Source organism: Musca vetustissima, unplaced genomic scaffold (assembly GCF_032173495.1).
Source record: "Musca vetustissima isolate MV318-11 ecotype Yass unplaced genomic scaffold, APGP_CSIRO_Mvet_v1 utg28969, whole genome shotgun sequence".
Classification (NCBI taxonomy): domain Eukaryota; kingdom Metazoa; phylum Arthropoda; class Insecta; order Diptera; family Muscidae; genus Musca; species Musca vetustissima.
In genome coordinates this window covers 18,652-41,364 of record NW_026873719.1, presented here as the reverse complement: position 1 = coordinate 41,364, position 22,713 = coordinate 18,652, and the positions used below count along the sequence as shown (strand labels likewise).

Sequence of the window (22,713 nt, the reverse complement as noted above, 5' to 3'; positions counted from 1 at the left end):
AGATTTTTTTTAATGGAAAATTATACCCTCATCCTTATTGTTAATGAGGGTGTATAGACTTTGACACGGTGAAAATGTGCCTCATTGAAATATTGGACCTTTCTTTGGACCAAATCCGTTTCAAAAAATTTTGATTTCATCCAAACTTTGCCTATCTTATGATTTCTTTTAAACTTAGTTCAAATCCAAATCCTTCTGGTACCTCCCAGCCAGGTGTTACGGCTAGGCCTAAATGCGGGCTATAGTTCATTATCGAACCTTACGTTCTAATTATTTTTTATCTCACAGGTGAAATTATTACAATATAGTCTTAGAACCAAACCCAAAACGAAGAACAAATCCGATAAATATATTGATATAAAAAGGGGATGTTATATGGGGACTACCCCAAGAAGGGGATAATATTAACAATTTTTGGTAGAGGGATTTGAATACGGTTGAAAAACGCTCTCAAGAACCCAAAAATACCGAACATTTGGGGTACCATTATATGGGGGCTAACCGAAAATGGCCCTATATCTATAATTATTGTGGAGCGATTTGGTACCTATTAAGAACTCAAAATACTAAACTATAGACAATTAGGTAGAAAAATACGATCAAAACCACCAAAATACTGAAAATTATGAGGTTCCGTTACAGCTCCCATATAGTGGACCTATATTTATAATCTTTGTAGACCTATATTTATAATTTTTGTGGAGACATTTACTATCCAATAATAACCCAATGTACCCAATTACAAGGAATTGGGTAGAAAGGCGAGCTCAAAAACCTCAAAATACCGAAAATTGTGGGGTACCCTTATATGGGAGGTATGCCTAAACGTGGACCGATACATCCCATCATCGACAAAAAAACTATTAGACTTTTCAGCGCCCTATCTCAATTCCTTCAGAAGATATCGTGACGGACAGACAGACAAAGGGACGGACATGACTAGATCATCTTAGAATTCTACCCTGGTCAAGAATATATATGCTTTATAGGGTCGAAAATAGTTACAAAAAAATGACAAAATTAATATACCCTCCATACTATGGTGGAGGATATAAAATATTAATAATTTTTGGTAGGGAGATTTGTTACCATATATGACTACAAAATACCGAAAATTGGAGAGATTTCTCATATGGGGCAACCCGAATAAATGGACCTTTATTTATAATTTTTAGTGGAGAACTTCCCTACCCAATAAGAATTCAAAGTACTAAATTACAGGCAATTCAGTCGAAAAATAAGGGCATGCTATCAAGAATTCTATACTGGGCTTGGAAACAGTAGACCCTGGCATTTGAGCAGCAGTTGTCAAATTTTATATTATAGCTTTTTTTTACTGTTGTTTGTTTAATGTATATTAAGTTAGTTTATGGTATTTATCGATCCAATTCTAATTTATATTTGTTGTATAATTACTAATTGCCTGCTGATGATTTATCTGTAGCCGGCATTGTTAAACCACTACTAACCCGCCTTAGTCCGGACTTTGGCGTGTACGTGCTCCCTGCGTATAGGGAGGTTGCCCCCTCGATCGGCAAGAACCCCAAAATGTCGAAAATGGGGGGGGGTACCCTTTTATGTGAGCTATGCCTAAACGTGGATCGATATAGGCCACCTTCGAACTTGACCTGCCTGCAGACAAAAGATGCTATGGTGGTACAAATATACCCGGTTATTGATGGTTTGGTTAAGTAAGTTCACATATAGACACAGATCACATATTTAACTTAGTCGAATTATTGGCATGCAATTCTACTAAGTCCTTCAAAAATGCGAGGTTTGTAAGGATAAATCTCTTGAATATAGCCAAAGTGGTAAAAGGTATCGTATAGTCGGCCCGTCTCACTTTTCTACTTTTCTTACTGGTTCGCTGTAACTTATTATTTGGTAAGGTAGTTAATCTTCTTAGTGCAAACTAATAATATTTGTCCACCTTTTAGTAATACCCCCATTTAACGCTATACCTATATGTTGGATTATCATTAAATTGGAAATGTCCCTACATTGACCTAAGTTTCCGTGTAGCCCTCATATAATAGTACCCTCCATTATTCGGCATTGTGGGGGGGCTTTGGATACGTTCTTTAACCCTATTGTGTGACATTTGATTTTTCACGTTTTCACGGGGTGCCGAACATTTTCTACAAAATATAATCAATATTGGTTCACTTTTTACATCCCAAATTTCGGCATTTTGCTTCAACAAAATTTCGACATTTTGCTTCAAATTCTCATTTAGTAGAAAATCTCCCTATCACAAAATTCATAGTAATGAGCAATGTTTCCGCGTATCCGCCATATAATGATACACCCATTATTCGGTATTTTGGAGGGTTTGGGCATGTTTTGCAATCGAATTAGACCACTTTGGTATATTCTACATATATATCCTAACAGACGCCGCGTGATTGTTATATATCTATATCTGAACCGATTTCAGGGAAACGTGCCAAAGACTAATTTATATTACTTCAGTACGTTGTGTCAATCTGCCTAGCTTAGCAGCATCATTCTAGACTTAATTCAGTACTCTATACCAAAATGTGTGCAAATCGAAAGATATTTAGGGACTTTGATGCACCAATTACATAAAATCGAACGAAAATATATGTGGGAGCGACATCTAAATCTGAACCGATTTTCACGAAACTTAGCACACTTCATTCTAGACTTAATTTAGTACGCTATGACAAACTTCGTGCAAATCGAATGATGTTCAGAGACTTTGGTGCACCAATTACCTACAATCGGAGGAATTTATATATGGGAGTTATATCTAAATCTAAACCGATTTTCACGAAACTTTGCACACATCATTCTATACTTAATTCAGTACGCTGTGCCAAATTTCGAAAGATATATAGGGACTTTGGTACACAATTTACCTCAAATCGGACGAAGATATATATGAGAGCTATATCTAAATCTGAACCGATTTTCACGAAACTTTGCACACATAATTCTAGGCTTAATTAAGTACGCTGTGCCAAACTTCGTGCAAATCGAAAGATATATAGGGAATTTACTGGACTATAGCTACATCTAAATCTGGACCGATTTTCACGAAACTTTGCACACATAATTCTAGACTTAGTTCAGTACGATATGTCAAATTTCGTGCAAATCGAATGATATCTGGGGACTTTGGTACACCATTTACCTTAAATCTAACGAAAAAATATATGGGAGCTATATCTAAATCTGACCCGATTTTCTCAAATTTCGATATGATTCATCCTTGGGCCAAATAAGTGACTTGTGCCAAATTTCATCTAATTCGGATCATAAATGCGACCTGTACTTTGTTTATAATTTAAACAAAGTACGGACGGACATGCATAAATCGACTCAGAAAGTGATTCTATGCATATTCTCAAAAGGAACTAGGGGTCTATCTCGATTATTTTTGCCTGTTACAAACATATGCACAAAGACATAATACCCTGTACCACAGTGTAGTGAAGGGTATAAAAAATTGTGCGGTGTATATACAGGAATAATCTTTATAAAAATGTCTATGCAAATGGAGTGTTATCTACCCAATAAAAGAGAATCGATATGCAATTATATATTGAGTTTCCATTTTTCATCCAGTGATTATGAAAAACTAACTATTATATTGAAATTATATGTTAACTTCTCTTTAAGTATAATTTTGGGTATGAGGAATTAAATCTCCATGAATATACCGTTTTCCCACACTCTACTTTAAACAAAAAATAAAAATTTGCAACAATGTTACTTAATTATATGCAGAGACAATGACCAGCATGTCTCTTGGTTGGGGACATAATTACATATTGAGTTCAACACTAATTAAAAAATGTGCAAGTAACTAAGCTGTAAAACTGCATACATACAGTAGTATATATATATATATATATATATAGGGTGAATAAATATGACAGGCAACTTTTTGCATTACAGGAAAAATATCATGTGTTATTCTCATAAATATACCGAAGGTAGATATGTATCCTAACTTTAATTTCATTCGAGCAGATTTAGAGCCGCTTGCGTAATTTATGGAAATGGAAACACGTTATTCGGTACGCCGCGTTGTTGAAAATATAATCTATATGTGGGAGCTATTTCTAAATCTGAACCGATTTTCACGAAAATTAACTCACATCTCTCTAGACTTAATTCAGCACGCTATGCCAAATTTTAGGCAAATCGAAGGAACCTTGGTGCACCATTTACATAAAATCGGACGAAAATATATATGGGAGATATGTCGGAATCTAAACCGATTTTCCTGACACTCATCACTCATCATTCTAGACTCAATTCAGTACGTTATGCCAAATTTCGTGCAAATCAAAGGATATAAAGGGACTTTGGCGCACTATTTACCTAAAATTGGACGAAAATATATATGAGAGCTATATCTAAATCTCAACCGATTTTCACGAAATTTAAAACACATCGTTTTAGACTTAATTTAGTACGCTGTGGCAAATTTCGTGCAAATCGAAGGATATATAGTGACGTTGGTGCATCATTTACATAAAATCGGATGACCATATATATGGGAGCTATATCGAAATCTCGACCGATTTTCCCGAAACTCACCACTCATCATTTTAAACTCAATTTAGAACGCTAAGCCAAATTTTGTGCAAATCGAAGCATATAAAAGGACTTTGATGCACTATTTACCTAAAATCGGACGAAAATATATATGGGAGCTATACCTAAATCTGAACCGATTTTCACGAAACTTAACTAGACCTAATTCATTACGTTGTGCCAAATTTCGTGCAAATCGAAACATATAGAGGGACTTTGGTACACAATTTACCTTAAATCGGACGAAAATATATATATATATATATATATATATATGGGAGCTATATCCAAATCTGGACCGATTTTCAGGAAACTGGACATACATCGTTCTAGACTTAATTCAGTACGCTATGCCAAATTTCGTACAAATCGAAGTATATATAGAGACTGTGGTACACCATTTACCTTAAATCGGACGAAAATATATATGGGAGCTATATCCAAATATGAACCGATTTTCACGAAACTTTGGACACATCATTTTAGACCTAATTCATTACTCTGTACCAAATTTCGTGCAAATCGAAAGATATATAGGGACCGTTTACATTAAATCGGACGAAAATATATATGGGAGCTATATCTTAATCTGAACCGATTTTTCCCAATTTCAATAGGGTTCGCCCTTGGGCCGAATAAGTGACCTATGCCAAATTTCATCCAATTCGGATTATAAATGCGACCTGTACTTTGTTTGCAATTTAACATCGACAGACAGACGGACGGACGGACATGCATAAATCGACTCAGAAAGTGATTCTATGCATATTCCTTTTGACTGTTACAAACATATGCACAAAGACATAATACCCTGTACCACAGAGTGGTGAAGGGTATACAAATTCATATTTATACCATCCACGTTATATTGTTCGTGCTATTACAATTTCCCGTTTATATATGTATGTAAGTAAATATGTATTATCATTTACTTCGCCTCATGCCACAACTGCGCGACAAATCTCTTTAAACTTATAATTACATTTTGCCGTAGGGGAATACTACAGTTATACATATATTTGTATACATATTTATGTACAAAATGTATGTAAATAAACAAGTGCCTTTAACATTTTAAAATAACACACAATAACTCAATCACACACACACAGCCATTGATAGCATGTACTAGCTTGCAAACTAAAGTACATAACTTCCTATGTACAACATGAGTAATTATCACAAATATTAACTAAGCATGTCTGACACAGTGTGAACAATAGTAGACATAAAATGCTCTGTTTACACCATCAACACAACCACCATCATCATCACCATCATTGTGATATTTTAGTCACTCGAAAGTTTAAGTCAGTTCGAGTTGGATGGAATTAGAAATGATTTACGCATATTAAATATTATAGATACTATTATGCAAAGAGTATTTTGAGTATTTTGGATATATTTGGTCTGAAATAGAAAAGTTGCAATTGGTGCAGAAAATTCCGAATGACGAGTGTATGGATTAATCGATTTTGGAAGTCGGAAGTAAATCTTATAATTAACTATTCCGTCAGATTTCATGTCAAGAGTTCATTAAAGATAAACTTTGTCTCATACTATAAATGTAAACTATAGAGACATATTTCCTTAGTCCTGTGGGCTATATCCAAATAGTGAAACCCCAGAAACCCCAGAAAACCTTAAAAACCCAAATAATGAGGCGGCTTCTTTATAATGGGAACGATGGTGTCCGATATGCCTACATCGTTGAAGATGTTTCAACCAAGATGACTGTAATTGTTATACCCTCCACCATAAAGTGGAGTGTATATTAAATGTGTCATTAATCTGCAGCACATCAAAATATTCACTGTATATATTCTTGAAAATCATATTTTATATAAATCTTTGAAATATACACTGGAATTGTTATTACTCCTAGGATAGTTGGTAGGTCCCATATAACTCCAATTGTATACCCTCCACCATAGTATGAAGGGTGTATTAGTTTTGTTTTTCCGTTTGCAACTCTTCGAAATAATAATTTCCCACCCTATAAAGTATATATATTCTTGATCAGGGTAAAATTCTATGAAGATTTAGCCATTTCCCTCCGTCTCTCCGTCTGTCTGTTGTAATCACTCTAGCGTCTAAACGAATTGAGATCGATCGCCAAAATTCTGCAGGTAGGTCAAGCTCGAAGATGGGCTATATCGGTCCACGTTTAGGCATAGCTACAATATAATGACGCCCTCCAAATTCCTGAAAATCTAATGATTTTCAGGGACTTTGATGCACCATTTACTTAAAATCGGACGAAAATACATATGGGAGCTATATATAAATCTGAATCGATTATCCCGAAATTTAGCACATATCATTTTCGACTTAATTTAGTATGCTATGCCAAAATTCGTGCAAATCTAATGATTTTCAGGGACTTTGGTGCATCATTTACTTAAAATCGGAAAGCAATATATATCCAGCTATATCTAAATCTGAACCGATTTTCTCCAATTTCAATAGGCTTCGTCCTTGGGCCAAACCAATGGGCTGTGCCAAATTTCATCAAATTCGGATCATAAATGCGACCTGTACTTTGCTCACAAAAATACATGGTCGGAAGGACAGACGGACAGACAGACGGACATGTATAAATCGACTCAGAAGGTGATTCTATGCATATTCTCAAAAGGAACCATGGGTCTATCTCGATTCCTTTGCCTGTTACAAACATATGCACAAAGACATAATACCCTGTACCACAGTGTGGTGAAGGGTATAATTATAAATATAGGTCCAATTTTCAGTATTTTCGGGAGTTTGAGGTTATTTTTCTATTGAGTAGGCTGCAATTTAGTACTTTGAGTTCCTATTGGAAGGCAAATCTCTCTAAAAAGACTATAAATGTAGGTCAATTTTTTTTGGGTAGTCCACATTTAAAAGTACCCTCAAATTTTTGGTATTTTCATTCCGCCTTCTAAGTATATCGTGATAAAAAAGATCTCGAACATCGTCAGGTTCGAGATGAAATGCATCGGCCAGCATTTAGGCATCTGCCACATATTATTTTATCTCCTGAAGGATAGAACTGAGATACAAAACTAAAATATTGGGTTCGAAATTGGCATATATCGGTCATTAATTAGCCATAGCTCCTCATATAATAATGACCCCACATATTGACTGACTGATAGCTATGAAATCAGTATTGGTTCCCTTTAGGCATAGCCTGCCTGCTATTATATAGTTATATAGCTAGTTACTTGGTGATCTAGTTACTTCATACCCCAAAAAGGAACACAAAATAGACTGTTGGATTTTTTTGTCAATTGAAAAAGCTGTTTACACACATCATACCAATTCAGTAGTTACTGGTAATGCAATGGGTAATGAATCGACTATCGAAATGTCTGTATACTGGTAACGCAGGCAGGGGACAATTGACTTCCCCAATGACATACACATGTTAAATTCACCAGTCTAGGGCATGAAGTGGTAACTAGTGGTACTTACAGGTAATTAGTAAAATATCTAGTTCATCACCAGTTACTCGAACTACTGGGAAGGAATCGAGATAGACACATGGTTCCTTTTGAGAATATGTAGAGTAACTTCGGGTAATGTGGACCACCATTTTCTTTTTTTGATATTGTGGGCGTAACAACGGTAAAAAATAAAAACAAATTGTTTTCACAGCATGGTAGATTTGTTGGCTAATTATATTCCAGGTCAAAAATTATATATATTTGTCCATAAAAATGTTATTGCATTATATTTCAAAAAGCTCTAAACTGCAAATAAAAAAACTTGGCGGGTAATGTGGACCAGTATGTGTGGGTAATGAGGATCAGTAAGTTAAAGGTAGTTTTGGATTAATTGTGATAAATTTCAATTTATTGGACTCATGGGTAACAATGAATGCAAAAATATATGGGTCCATGTTTTGGAATAGCCCCCAATTAAGGGTACCACCCCATTTGCGGTATTTTGAAGGTCCTTGCTTCATTATCCAACCGAGGCACCTATAATTTCGGATATCAAGTTTTCAGAGGATATAATACCTCCTCGCATATTAAATGCGCCCTTGTTTCGAACTCGTCCTCATGAAAATGTCCCACTTTTTTATAGTGGTCCACATTACCCGACATTGAATATTTTTATTTAAAAATAATTATCGGCTTCAAAAATGAATAAAAATTTAAAAATAACCGAAAGTAATTACAGATAAACGTGTATTTTTGTTAAAGAAAACAAGAAAACCACATAACCTCTTTATATTTGAGAAAAACAAAATGTTCGACTATGTTACAAAATCGTTCGACTATTGTGCTAAAAAATTTTCAAGTCACACTTTTAAAATCGGAGCTACATTTTCACCTACTAAATTTTCAACATTGCAATTATTTATTAAAAACCAAGTTTGATGTTTGTTTTCACTAATTAGGAAAACATTTATCAAGGCGGCATTGGCATATTTCAAGCATTTTCTTAGATATGGGGGGTGGTCCACATTTGACGCATGGTCCACATTACCAGAAGTTACTCTATAGAATCACTTTCTGAGTCGATTTACGTATGTCCGTCCGTCCATGTATTTTTGTGAACAAAGTACAGGTCGCACTTATGATCCGATTTGATTGAAATTTGGCACAGGTCACTTATTTGGCCCAAGGCCGAACCCTATTGAAAATGGGAAAAATCGGTTCAGATTTAGATATAGCTCCCATATATCTTTTCCTCCGATTTAATGTAAATGGTCCATCAAAGTCCCTATATATTTGTCGATTTGCACGAAATTTGGCACAGCGAAATGACTGATGTGTGTTATGTTTCCTGAAAATCGGGTCAGATTTAGATATAGCTCCCATATATATTTTCCTCCGATTTAATGTAAATGGTGCACCAAAGTCCCTATATCACCTTCGATGTGCACGAAATTTGGCACCGCGTAACATAGGCCTAAAATGATGTGTTTTAAGTTTCGTGAAAATCGGTTTAGATTTAGATATAGCTCTCATATATTTTCGCCCGATTTAATATAAATGATCCATCAAAGTCCCTTAATATCTTTCGATTTGCACGAATTTGCACAGGTCTAGAATGATGTGTGTTTTGTTTCGTAGAAATCGGTTCAGATTTATATATAGCTCCCATATATATTTTCGTCCGATTTAAGGTAAATGGTGTACCAATGTCCCTGTATATCTACGATTTGCACGAAATTCGGCATAGCGTAATGAATTAGGTTTAGAATGATGTGTGTTAAGTTTCCTGAAATCGTTTCAGATTTCGATGTAGCTTCTATATCTGACCAAATGAAAAATTTAGTATTGGTTGCAGAATGAAATGTTTATGGATCCAATTTAATTTTACTGGTCCTTTAAAAATGCGACGTCTGTCAGTATTCATCTGTTGAATATACCCAAAGTGGTGAAGGGTATAGCCCATTTGCCCATTTTCCCACCGATTTGGCTCTAATTTGCTAGAAAAGGCGCTTGAAGCACTTTTAATGCTTAAATTATTTTCTTTTTCGGAAGTGAAAATTCCGACTGCTCTTTAATGGAATGGTCCTTGGCAGGGACGTACGCAGGGGGCGGCCCTGGGAGCCCGGTATTATAGCTTTGTGCAGCCCCAAGAGTTTGTAACGCCGCGAAATATTGGTCCTAGACCCACCTTTAAGTATACCGATCGTCATATCTCGACTAGCTGAGTTCATCTAGACATGTGGGTCCGTCCGTCCGTCTGTCCATTATAATTTGTAAACACGATACAGGCCACAGTTATGGACCAATCTTCACGAAATTTTTCATGTAGGAAGGGTTCGGCCAATGAAGATCCCTATTGTTTTTGGTAAAGATCGGTTAATATTTAGGTGATGAAATGGACCAAATACATAATTTTTGTATGTTTTTCGGGTCGCTCCAGAGGCCGCAATTATGGCCCAAACATCTCGAGTTTTTTCATGGAGAAGGGGATTGGACCAAAGAATAAGCATGTCTGTTTTGATAAAGATCGGTCAATATTCAGCGGGTCAAATGGACCCTGACTTTTGTGTGAAAAGTTACAAAATTTGTATTCTATAGCGTATATATTTACTCCTGAAGTACATAGAGTCGAGAAGTTGATAGTATATCCAAGATGAGTGGTTGGCCTTTAAATTGATACCAATTATATTGTCGTATGTACTCGGATGTGGGAGTTACACGTAAATATTTACAGGTGCTTACGTATTCAGATATTATTTAATAAACCATTACCACACTAGAGGGCGGAAATATAGCGTTGATCGCTTTGAAATGTTCCATGAGGTTCCAGTTCTGGTCAAGGACAACGCCCATAATTTTCGTTGATGATCAGATAATAATTTTTGGATGAAGTGGACCGAAAACTTATTTTTTTATATTATTATTATTTTTTTTTTTTTTTTTTTACATTAGTAATATTCGGAAAATATGTTTGTGTATGGAAGAGGTGCTATTGACCTCTAATAGGGCAAGAGGGTGCAACTATCACGAAATATTACCAAGGTTCGGAATAAAAATCTGCAGAATGATAGAGTTCTGTGGTAGTTGTGTAGGGTATCATATGGTCGGTCCCGTCCGACTATACTGCTCCGCTCACTGGTTTTAGATGTAAAGGTCCTTATAAAATATTCTAATTTTTAGTTCAGATAGTTTTTTTAAGGATATTCTTTATAAGTACATGGTATGAAATCTTTACAAATCATAAAAGTCCTGTCCCATTCTCTGTATTTTTTTTTTCATCGAAGTGGCCATAATTTGACATTTCGAATTCCTGTGAAAAAACTTCTTTTCTGGAATTATTACTGTTTTGAAATATCACCCATACAAATTTATTTTAATTTAATTTTCGGAATGTTGAAGTTCCTACACCAGATTTTCATTCTGACTGTCTCTAAATGGGAACATTTTTTTCATAAATAACTTTTTGACTTGTTTTGACTTAATTTAAAAATGTCAAAATGCTCTAGTATATTTTAAATTTGTTTCAATAAAATTACGAATAATTTACTTCGAGTCCCATTAGCAACGATGAACCCTAAGGGGCAAACACCTAATCTGTAATACAATCGCAACCAACCACAGTGTAAACAATGATGTTGTTATTGACGTTGTTAAAACAAGTGGTTGTTTCAAAATAAAACAACAAAACTTAGCAATGTTATTTGCAAAATTCTATTCTACATTTTAAAGTGTTAGTTATTAACAAACAAGGCCATGAAAAGCTAACACAAAACTCAATTCCAAACCAATGGCACACATTAATATTATTTTATTATTACCATTATCATTACCTCACACTGATTTTCAAAAATTCATGAAATTAGTTGCTATTACAAATCATGTAAATCGTAAAAATGGTCATAAATATTTCAATTGCACAGCAAAAGTTTCAAATCGCGTGCCACATTTAATAAATCGTTCATTATAAAAAGTTCAAAAAACGAGACAAAGATGAACTAACCTGCACTGATGATATATGGCAATGCAAATACATAATGGTATTAACATTCGTGACCGGATAGCATATATAATAGCGAGAAAATATTTTATGGAGACTTTATTTAATATGACATAGAAATATGGGTGTTAAATGCTAGACCACTTTAATTTAGTGAATTTTTTTTTTTTTTTTTTATTTTTGAGAAAAACTTAGGTATATGAATAAAATTACAGATTTAGTTTAATCATTCCGAAATATTTTATAATTTAATTTCGTTAATTAATAATTCTAATGTTTTTTCCTCACAGGTTGATGATAAATATATACGTACTCATCATGTCTATTCGATCAGTGGTAAAACTCATCGTAGACCACCACCCGAACAAGATTTCGATATTCTTCAGGCTAAACAAAAGAAACAGCAGCAACAACAACATCAACAGCAAAAACACCATTTTGATCAACAACAACAGCAGCAGCTTCAATATTCCCAGCCCCCGTACACCAGCTACCATCCATATCCAATTCCGCATATACCCGATCGTTATGATAAAAGCCGAAGTGGTATAAGTAAGTCAGGAAAATTAAATTAAATCAATTAAAATTAGGGTTTATATTCATAGACGTAAAAAAACATAGATATAGAAAATATGGATTAAAATCGTGGAATCAATATAACTAAGTATAAAACTCCATTAATATTTTCATGAAATTGATCGAAACGGGTACATTACACCTGACGAAAAATATATATGGCTATATCTATAACTGAGCCGATTGCACCATTTACATTAAATCGGACGAAAATATATATGGGAGCTATATCTAAATCTGAACCAATTTTCACGAAACTTAACATACATCATTTTACTTTTAATTCAGTAAGCTATGGAAAATTTCGTGCAAATCGAAAGATACATAGGGACTTTGGTGCACCATTTACAGTAAATCGGACGAAAATATGTATGGGAGCCAGGGACGAAATGAGTTTTTTTCACAGTAAATTTATGTTTGCAATAGCGAATTTTTTCATTTTGTACTGCCGGGCCCCCCCGAAATGAAATCCTGTGTACGTTGCTGATGGGAGCTATATCTAAATCTGAACCGATTTTCACGAAAGTTAGCACACATCATTCTAGGCTCAGTTTAGTACGCTGTGCCAAATATCGTGCAAATCGAAATATATATAGAGACTTTGGTGCACCGTTTACATTGTATCGGACGAAAATATATATGCGAGCTATATCTAAATATGAACCGATTTTTCCCAATTTCAGTAGGGTTCGTCCTTGGCCCATATAAATGAGCTGTGCAAATTTCTTCCAATTCGGATCATAAATGAAAGACGGACGAACGGACGGACATGCATAAATCGACGTAGAAAGTGATTCTATGCATATTCTCAAAAGGAGTCATGTGCCTATCTCGTTTCCTTCTACTTGTTACAAACATATGCAGAAAGACATAATACCCTGTACCACAGTGTGGTGAAGGGTATAAAAAATACAGAATAAAGGGCGTTCCGCTAAAAAGAGCTATTCCGTAACATGAACCAATATTGATATCTTATCCAATGTGAATCTAAAATACAAAAGTGGGGTATCGTTATATGGGGGCTATACTAAAAGTCAAAAACCTTAAAAATGGGGACTATTTTTTAGATTTAGCTCAAAAAATATACCTTAAAACTATCGGTGTTTTGAAGATTTTGGCCGTTATTTTTATTTATACAAGGAGACAAGGAAATGTGTTCAGCGAAAAAACATGGTTCTTTTGATGATAATCGATCAATATTTCGCTGGGCAAACGGACCGACACTATTGCGTGAAAAGTGACAACATTTGCTTATTATGGTTGGAAGACCTGACCCGGAAAAGTTTTCATTGTAAATGGTGACATTAAGTTATTTGATTAAAGGGGACGAATATGGGACATATACAATATTTGTAAAAGGGTCTACATTTTATTATATAGTTTTTACCACATAAATATTTCGAAATTGTTCCGGATTCGAAATTTAGCACTGCAATGAGTTCGGTCCTAATATAATGATCTCCTCATAGGTTTCTGTTTGAATTGTCTGTAGTTTCATCTTGTGGATATCAATTGAGTAGCAACAACTGGAGTCGGAGACTAAGTTGATATACTATATATATACTTCATCAGAATCTAGCCATGGCCTTCTGAAATATTGATTGTCCGTCCGTCAGTAGTCTGTCCGTCCATGATAAATTGTAAACCATGTAAATAAGCTGTGTCAAATTTCATCAAATTCGGATCATAAATGCGACCTGTACATATTTATGATCCGAATTGGATGAAATTTGACACAGCCCAAGGACGGACCATATTGAAATTGGGGGAAATCGGTTCAGATTTAGATATAGCACCCTTATATTTGTTCGTCCGATTTAATGTAAGTGTGCACCAAAGTCCCTATATATTTTTCGATTTTCACTAAATTTGGCTTAGTGCACTGAATTAAGTTTATAATGATGTGTGTTAATTGGTTGAGATAGCTCCCATATATATTTTCGTCGGAATTAATGTTAGGGGAGCTCCAAAGCTCCTACATTTTTTTTGATTTGTCATAGCTTACTGATTTAATTCAAAAATGATGTATGTTAAGTTTCGTGAAAATCAGTACAGATGTAGATATGAAATGAAATTCCGCATAGATTGTAGACAGGCATGGGTATGAATTGAGGTTAGCTGGTTCGCTTTTATATAACGATCACATATTTAATTTCGTTCAATTTCATGTTCCTTGTAAAAGGCGACGTCTGATAGGATTCATATGTAAAAAATAGCCATAGTGGTGAAGGGTACCATATAGTCGGATAAGTCTGACTTTATTAGATTCCTTACTGATTTAACATTCAGATTTGTGGTGTGTAAGAAACATTTTCCAAAATGTTCGATATGCCGTCGTTTGCATTTTCGGTATGTATTTCCTAGGCTCAAGAGGGTTCGTCTTGGGCCCCATTAAATGAACCGTGCCAAATATAGTTACAATTCCCTAATACATGTGATATGTACTTTTTTAACAATGTAAATCGACTCAGAAAGTATATCACCAATCGAACTTGGGGGTCTATATTGTTTCCTTCTTATTGTTAAAAGCAAATTTACAAAAAAAAAAAATCAGAAATCTTGTGTTAAGTAGGTCATCATCACTGCAAATTTATCCAGTGAGAGGAGCAGTATAGTCAAACGGGGCCGACCATATGATACCCTACACAACTTCCAATAAAATCTTACTTTCTGGTGTCCTAATATTCTGTCTAACATTCTGGTGTCCTGAGCTTGGGCAATATTTCGCTATATTTGCACCCTCTTGACCGACTAGAGGTAAATAAATAAATATTACTAATATTCAGTACAGACCTTCTAATTACTTGGCCCTTCCCTTCACCGTCGGTTGTGTTGTGATGTTCGGCTTTCAATTGTGGCCTATACATCGACTCGAAAACACTAAAAATTGAGTTTTCGGTCTAGTTCATACCGCAATTATTATCTGATCATCACCGAAAATTATAGGCGTTGTCCTTGACCATACATGGTCATTGAAAATTTCAATATATATTTCCGCTGTCTAGTGTGGTAATGGTTACTAAATAATATCTGAATACGTAAGCACCTGAAAATATTTACGTATAACTCCCACATCCGAGTACATACGACAATATAATTGGTATCTTGGATATACTGTGAACTTCTCGGCTCTATGTTCTTTAGGAGTAAATATATACGCTGTAGCATACAATTTTTGTAATTGTTCACACAAAAGTCAGGGTCCATTTGTCCCGCTAAATATTGACCGATCTTTTTCAAAACAGGCATGCTTATTATTTGGACCGATCCGCTTCACCATGTAAAAATTCGCGATGTTCGGGCCGTAATTGCGGCCTCTGGAGCGACCAGAAAAACCGACCAAAAATTTAGTATTTGGTACATTTCATCCCCTAAATAGTAACCGATATTTACCAAAAACAATAGGGGTCTTCATTGGGCCGAACCCATCATACATGCAAAATTTCGTGAAGATTGGTCCATAACTGTGGCCTGTATCGTGTTCACAATTTATAATGGACAGACGGACGGACACACATGTCTAGATCGACTCAGCTAGTCGAGATATGACGATCGGTATACTTAAAGGTGGGTCTTGGACCAATATTTCGCGGCGGGGCTGCGCAAAGCCATAATACCCTGACAAAGTAGTTGTGTAGGGTATAATTGTCTTGTTGTTATGCTCTCCTTACCTTCCACTTCGTCATGGTTTCAGCTACATTGCCTTTGCTTTTGAAAACAATGAACAGAATTTTGTCATACATTTTGCAAGAGATTAAACACGATGTCAATCGAAATCCATATTTGCATAAATAGTTCCTGATTTAACCTTACTTTCAATCAAAAAAATCTACTTGAAATGATTTCCCTATATTTAAATCCGCAGTAAATATCTTAAAATCTGCAAAATCATTTTTGGAGCCTCCATTGATTCTTAGCATTCTATATCACAATTGTACATTTTGTTAAGAAATCCCCTATGGATTTGAGACGGAAATAATCGTCTTTACTTGCACCGAAAAAAAAAACAAAGCAAAACTAAATGCAAGGAAATAAGAAGAACAACAATAACAACAGACACTATAAACCATCATTGATACGCACAGCACAGATGATGTACATTGTAAGTAGGAAGAAATAAAAGTTTTTCGTTTTTTCAAGACTTTCAAACAATAAAACTATAGATTTAGATCCGACAAATCTAAATTCATTGAAATGTAGTTTATCTCAATTTCTATTCGCAGCCCACAGCACTCACACACACTGCTACCCTGACCTATCATTTTTAAATGCCACACTGCTCTGTGTGTGTGGGTGGGGGGGAGGGAGGGGAGTTTACGTGTGTGTGCATTTGATATCTACCCATATCAGGCTGCTGTTCATGTCCTTGGATCTTATTCTTCGTCTTCTTCTTCTTCTGGTGTTTCTTAAATGCGTTTCTATGACATGGAATTGTTCTTTGAATAGTTGGTGTCTGCAACAATAAACTAACAGCTAGTCATTCTACCAACAACAATCAGCTGAGACAGGCTGGTAGGCAAGCAGGGAGCAAAGCAAGCAACCATCTAGTCAACCAGCCAGCATGATATTTATCCTCGAACAATAAATGCAGTTCAGCTCAATGCAATTGTTCGGTAAATATTCTATTAAAACATACAGTTTTTCTGGTCGTTTTTTTTTCTTTTCTGTATTATTGTATATTGAGTTTTCCTTTTCTTCTATCTTCACAAAGATATATGTCTTCAGTTTTTTTCTTTTAAATAAAAGAAAAATGGAAAAAATAAACTCTTGAAAAAGATGTCAGCACAATATGGTGCATCATTGGAAATTCAATTGTTGCTGTATATAAAGAAAATAGTATATATTTTATTTATTTTAAATTCGTTGAATAAAACTAGATTTGGGATTGGCAAACAGTTAAACAATTATAATTATTATTATTACTATTATTATTTGGTTGTTGAATCTAATCCAAACCTGGAACCCATCGGTTTATAGTCTGGCACACTATCCATCTGCCCACTTCTACACTAAATTTTCAAAATTTTAAATATAATATCATGCGGCTGCGACTGTGTCTTTTTTTCATTGCACCCCTTCCAATCATTTTTACAACCTTCACCACAATGTGGTACAGAGTTTTATTTCTTTAGGCATAGACCCATGGTTCCATTTTAGAATATGCATACAACCACTTTCTGAGTCGATTTATGCATGTCCGATTGTCCACCTGTTTATGTTAAATTATAAGCAAAGACCAGGTCACTTATTTGGTCCAAGGATGAACCCCATTGTGATAATCGGTTCAGATTTAGATATAATTCCCACGGAATTTCGTATAGCGTACTGAATCGAGTCTAGAATGATTTGTGCTAAGTTTCGTGAAAATCGGTTCAGACTTAGATATAGCTCCCATATGTATTTTCGTCCCAATTAATGTCAATGGTGTTCCCTACATATCTTTAGATTTGCAAAAAATATGGCATATCGTATTGAAATAAATATAGATTGACGTGTATTAAGTTTTGTCAATATCGGTTCAAATTTAGATATAGCTCCCATATATATTTTCGTCCGATTTAATGTAAATTGACACACCATTTTCTACAATGTACTGTAGTTAATTTAAATTAATATCTGGTAAATGACGTTGAAATCGGTTGAGATTTAGATATAGCTTTCCGATATTAGGTAAATGGAAATATTATTATTTTCGTCCGATATTAGGTAAATGGAAACTTTTCACAACGTATCAAATTGAGGCTAAACTGGGAAACAGTGCGGCATACCGAACAGTGTATATCCAGTTTGCTTTAAGGGGACCCCCCATTCTCGGGGTCAAAAATTTTGTTGATATAATTCGAATCTACACTAATTATAGAATGTACCTACAAAATTTCAAATGAAAATCTCAAGAACTCTTGAAGATATAGCCGATTTATTGTGTCAGCATCAAGTGACGGCTAAAGGGCTTCTCAAACTTTAAACGCGTTTTTCTCTAAACATTTTTTTGCAAATGGCGGGCACGATAACTCAAAAACTAATAACCCAATCGATTTCAAATTTTTACACGTTTCTCTGTGAGTGTATAGCTATCGTATGAACTAGGATAAAGCCAATCGGTGAAGATCTTCCTTATTTTTTAAATTGGTTTTTGGTAAAAAATCGGCGATTTTCCAAAAATATTTTTTCAAAGGTCCGCCATTTTGTTAATTTTAGAGCGAAGTCAATAATCCTAGTTCATACGAGAGCCAGACATGTACTCTTTCTAATACAGTTGGAATTTTCGGATTCCGATGTTCCAGTGAGGAGTTCTCGTGCCCGCCATCAAAAATAACGACTTTTCTTTAATTACAAAAAACAACAACAAAACAACAACAACATTTTTTTGTAAATTATTTTTCTTCTATTTTAAATCTTCAAATATATATGTGCAAAGTTACAAACCTTAACAAGCATTGGTATTGATTTACCAGCCCACTGAAAATCTTGAAAAATTAAAATCGAAATGGGAGGGGGGTTCCCTTATATTGATTAGACCCATTCATTATTTTTCTCTTCTTTCCTTGCGATCTAGACCAAGAACCGCATATCACGAAATTCTACCTGGAAATGGTAGTCTGCTCAACCAATAAAGGTAGCTATTTTCGAAATTGAACACCGACAAGGAGATCTGTTTAGCGAAAAAAAACATGGTTCTTTTGATGATAATCGATCAATATTTCGCTGGGCAAACGGACCGACACTATTGCGTGAAAAGTGACAACATTTGCTTATTATGGTGGGAAGACCTGACATGGAAAAATTTTCATTTTAAATGGTGATATTAAATTATTTGATTAAAGGGGACGAATATGGGACATATACAATATTTGTAAAAGGGTCTACATTTTATTATATGGTTTTTACCACATAAATATTTCGAAATGGTTCCGGATTCAAAATTTAGCATTAGACCCATTCTACACAAACGACTCTAAATCAGTCCAAATGAAATGAAATTTAGCATAGGATGCGGAGACTCATGTGTATGGATTGATGTCAATCGGTTCACTTATAGATATTCAAATTCGTTCAATTTCATGTTGGGATACATATGTAGAATTTACTCAAAGTGAAGTATCATATAGTCGGCCCAGTCCGACTTTGCTGCTTTACTTACTGTTATTTTTAAACCCTTCACCACACTGTGGTACAGGGTACTATGTGCATAATCTTGTAACAGGCAAAAGGAAACGAGATAGACGCATGGTTCCTTTTGAAAATATGCACAGAATCACTTTCTAAGTCGATTTATGCATGTCCGTCCATCTGTCTGTCTGCCCATGTTAAATTGTAAACAAAGTACGTGTCGCATTTATTATTCCAATTGGATGAAATGTGGCACAGCTAATTCATTTGGCCCAAGGACGAACCCAATTGAAATTGGGGAAAATCGGTTCAGATATAGATATAGCTCCCATATATATTTTCGTCCGATTTAAGGTAAACGGTACACCAAAGTCCCTATATACCTCCCTATTTGCACGAAATTTGGCACAGCGTACTGAATTGAGTCTATAATGATGTGTGATAAGTTTAGCAAAAAATAGGTTCAGATTTAAATATAGTTCCCGTATATATTTTCGTTCGATTTAATGTAAATGGTGCACCAAAGTCCCTAAACATCTTTCGATTTGCACGAAATTTTGTATGAATACTGAATTAAGTGTAGAATGAACTGAACTAGGTCTAGAATGATTTGTGTTAAGTTTCCTGAAAATCGGTTCAGATTTGGATATAGCTCCCATATATATTTTCGTCCGATTTAAGGTAAATGGTGTACCAAATTCCCTATATATCTTTCGATTTGGACGAAATTTGGCATAGCGTACTGAATTGAGTCTAGAATGATGTATGTTAAGTTTCGTGAAAATCGGTTCAGATTTCGATATAGCTCCCATATATATTTTCGTCCGATTTAAGGTAAACGGTGCACCGAAGTCCCTAAATAGCTTCGATTTGCACGAAATTTGGAACAGCGTACTGAATAAAAAGCAGAATGATGTGTGTTAAATTTCGTTAAAATCGGTTCAGATTTTTATATAGCTCCCATATATATGTTCGACCGATTTAATGTAAAAGGTGTACCAAAGTCCCTATATATCATTCGATTTCCACGAAATTTGGCAAAGCGTACTGACTTGAGCCTAGAATGATGTGTGTAAAATTTCTTGAAAATCGGTTTAGATTTAGACAAAACTCCCATTTATATGTTCGAACGATTTAATATAAATTGTGTACCAAAGTATATCTTTCGATTTGGTCGAAATTTGACAGAGCGCACGTACGTGTGTCAAGTGTTTTTGGAATCCGTCCATGTTTAGATATAGCTCCCATATAGTTTCGTCCGATTGTAAGTAGGACCCAAGGGCCAACAAAATGTGTATAAATTAGTCTAAATCATATTTGGATATAGCTTCCATATCTATTTTCATCCGATTTTAAGTAAATGGTGCACCGAACTGTTTATTTTTTTCAGAATTGAATGGCGTAGAAGTACAGATGTTTCCCACATATATTTACGACCGACTTCGTCTTAATTGTTCATATTTAATGGGTGCTCGATTGATATTTGCTTTAATCGATTGATCTAATTCGATTCACATTTAGATAAAGGTCACATATGTTAGTTCATCCAATTTCATGTTAATGACCCTTCTGTTATGGTGCATCTATTTGATATATTCAAAGTGGTGAAGGGTATTATATAGTCGGCCCGGTCCGATTTTACCACATTCCTTACTGGTGTTTTATTTTTGCGAATATAGCTCCAATATATACTCCAATATGTGGACAGTCTTTCTCATAATTTCCATTTAATCTTTAAAATTTTTTCAAATCTTTCTATTAAATTAATTCATTCGTTGTTTTTCATTTCCAATGACCTCAATTCCTTTATCGATACTGGGAACGAGGAATGAAAAAATAAATACCAGAAATTTGTTTTATTGTATTAAACGAATGACTTTTTCCTGGAAATATCATGTTGTTCGCCTTTGAACTCACACGAGTCCAGAAGGCCGAATAAAGACTAGCATAGAAATGTCACACATCAGATTGACCTGTTGTTTCCAAGAAAATGTATTGAAGGAAATAACAATGTGTGAGTGTCCAGCAATAAAAGATTTCTCTTTTAGCTGTGTATTTTTACAAGAAAAATTGTCGTATAATTACATTGGCAAACAATGTACGTATGCAGTTTATATAGATAGACAATACGGTCTGGAGTATAGGAGGTTGCGATTTGGTTTTATTTACATTTTATGAACGCATGAAATAAGCGTAGTTACGATTTTTCGTATGATAAAAGACACTGACATCGTAGACATCATTATGAAGGATGTATATAATTCCTTCCACATCACGCCATATAAATAAATTTCAATTCTTCGAAATACCATTTAATTAATTTTATCGTTGGTAATTTCTTTTTAAAGTGTTTTTTAATTCCTTTTCTTTATCTTCCTCTTCTTTACTTTGACTTTCTGCTAACATCCATATCCACATGGTGTGTGCTCTATTGACTTGGATGCCGCTAAAACACAAAGGTCATCACATCCGTGGCATATCCATTTACAACAATCCCTTCAGTCCTCTGGTCGTAATGCATGACATCGATCTCGACGATTACGAGATTCAACAGCAGCATCACACGAACAGCCACTATGACAATAAACATCACATCGAAGTGATGAAAAAACATTTTGACGGCAAAAAACACAGGTGAGTTAATAAATCTTTATTGTTGTAGTTGTTATTGTTAAGTCTTCTTATTAGTGTTGCTGACCCATCAAGCACACCCACACACACGAATAGTGATTACAAAGAATCAAAATCACATACTCCCCCCTGTATTTATGTGATGCTGTAAATTGGATACATAGATAAAATATATTTTTAATTTAACGTTGTTGCTTTGTGTGTGGAATTTTACGACACGTTGATATGTGTTCATTTAAGTGGATTAATTTTATACTGACTCAAGACGGAAAGAATTTTAAGGAAAACAATATTGGTTTTATATTGCAAAATTGCGGAAATTGTTCTATTTGGAAAATGAGATTTTAAATTTTAAATTAAAATTTCAGATGGAGATTGAATAAGTTTTAAAAGGTC

The 22,713-nt window shown here is 34.8% G+C and overlaps 1 protein-coding gene across 1 annotated transcript in view; it reads left to right on the top strand.

Annotated features, from left to right (window-relative positions):
• The window catches only part of LOC133327683 (uncharacterized), a 52,978-nt gene extending 30,653 nt beyond the window's left edge, over positions 1-22,325 (top strand). Inside the window, exons 6-7 of the mRNA XM_061536245.1 lie at positions 12,291-12,420; positions 22,146-22,325. Of these exons, the coding sequence (XP_061392229.1) occupies positions 12,291-12,420; positions 22,146-22,324 (309 nt within the window). The 3' untranslated portion in view covers position 22,325. The remainder of the gene's footprint in view (positions 1-12,290; positions 12,421-22,145) is intronic.
• Positions 22,326-22,713: the final 388 nt, after the last annotated feature.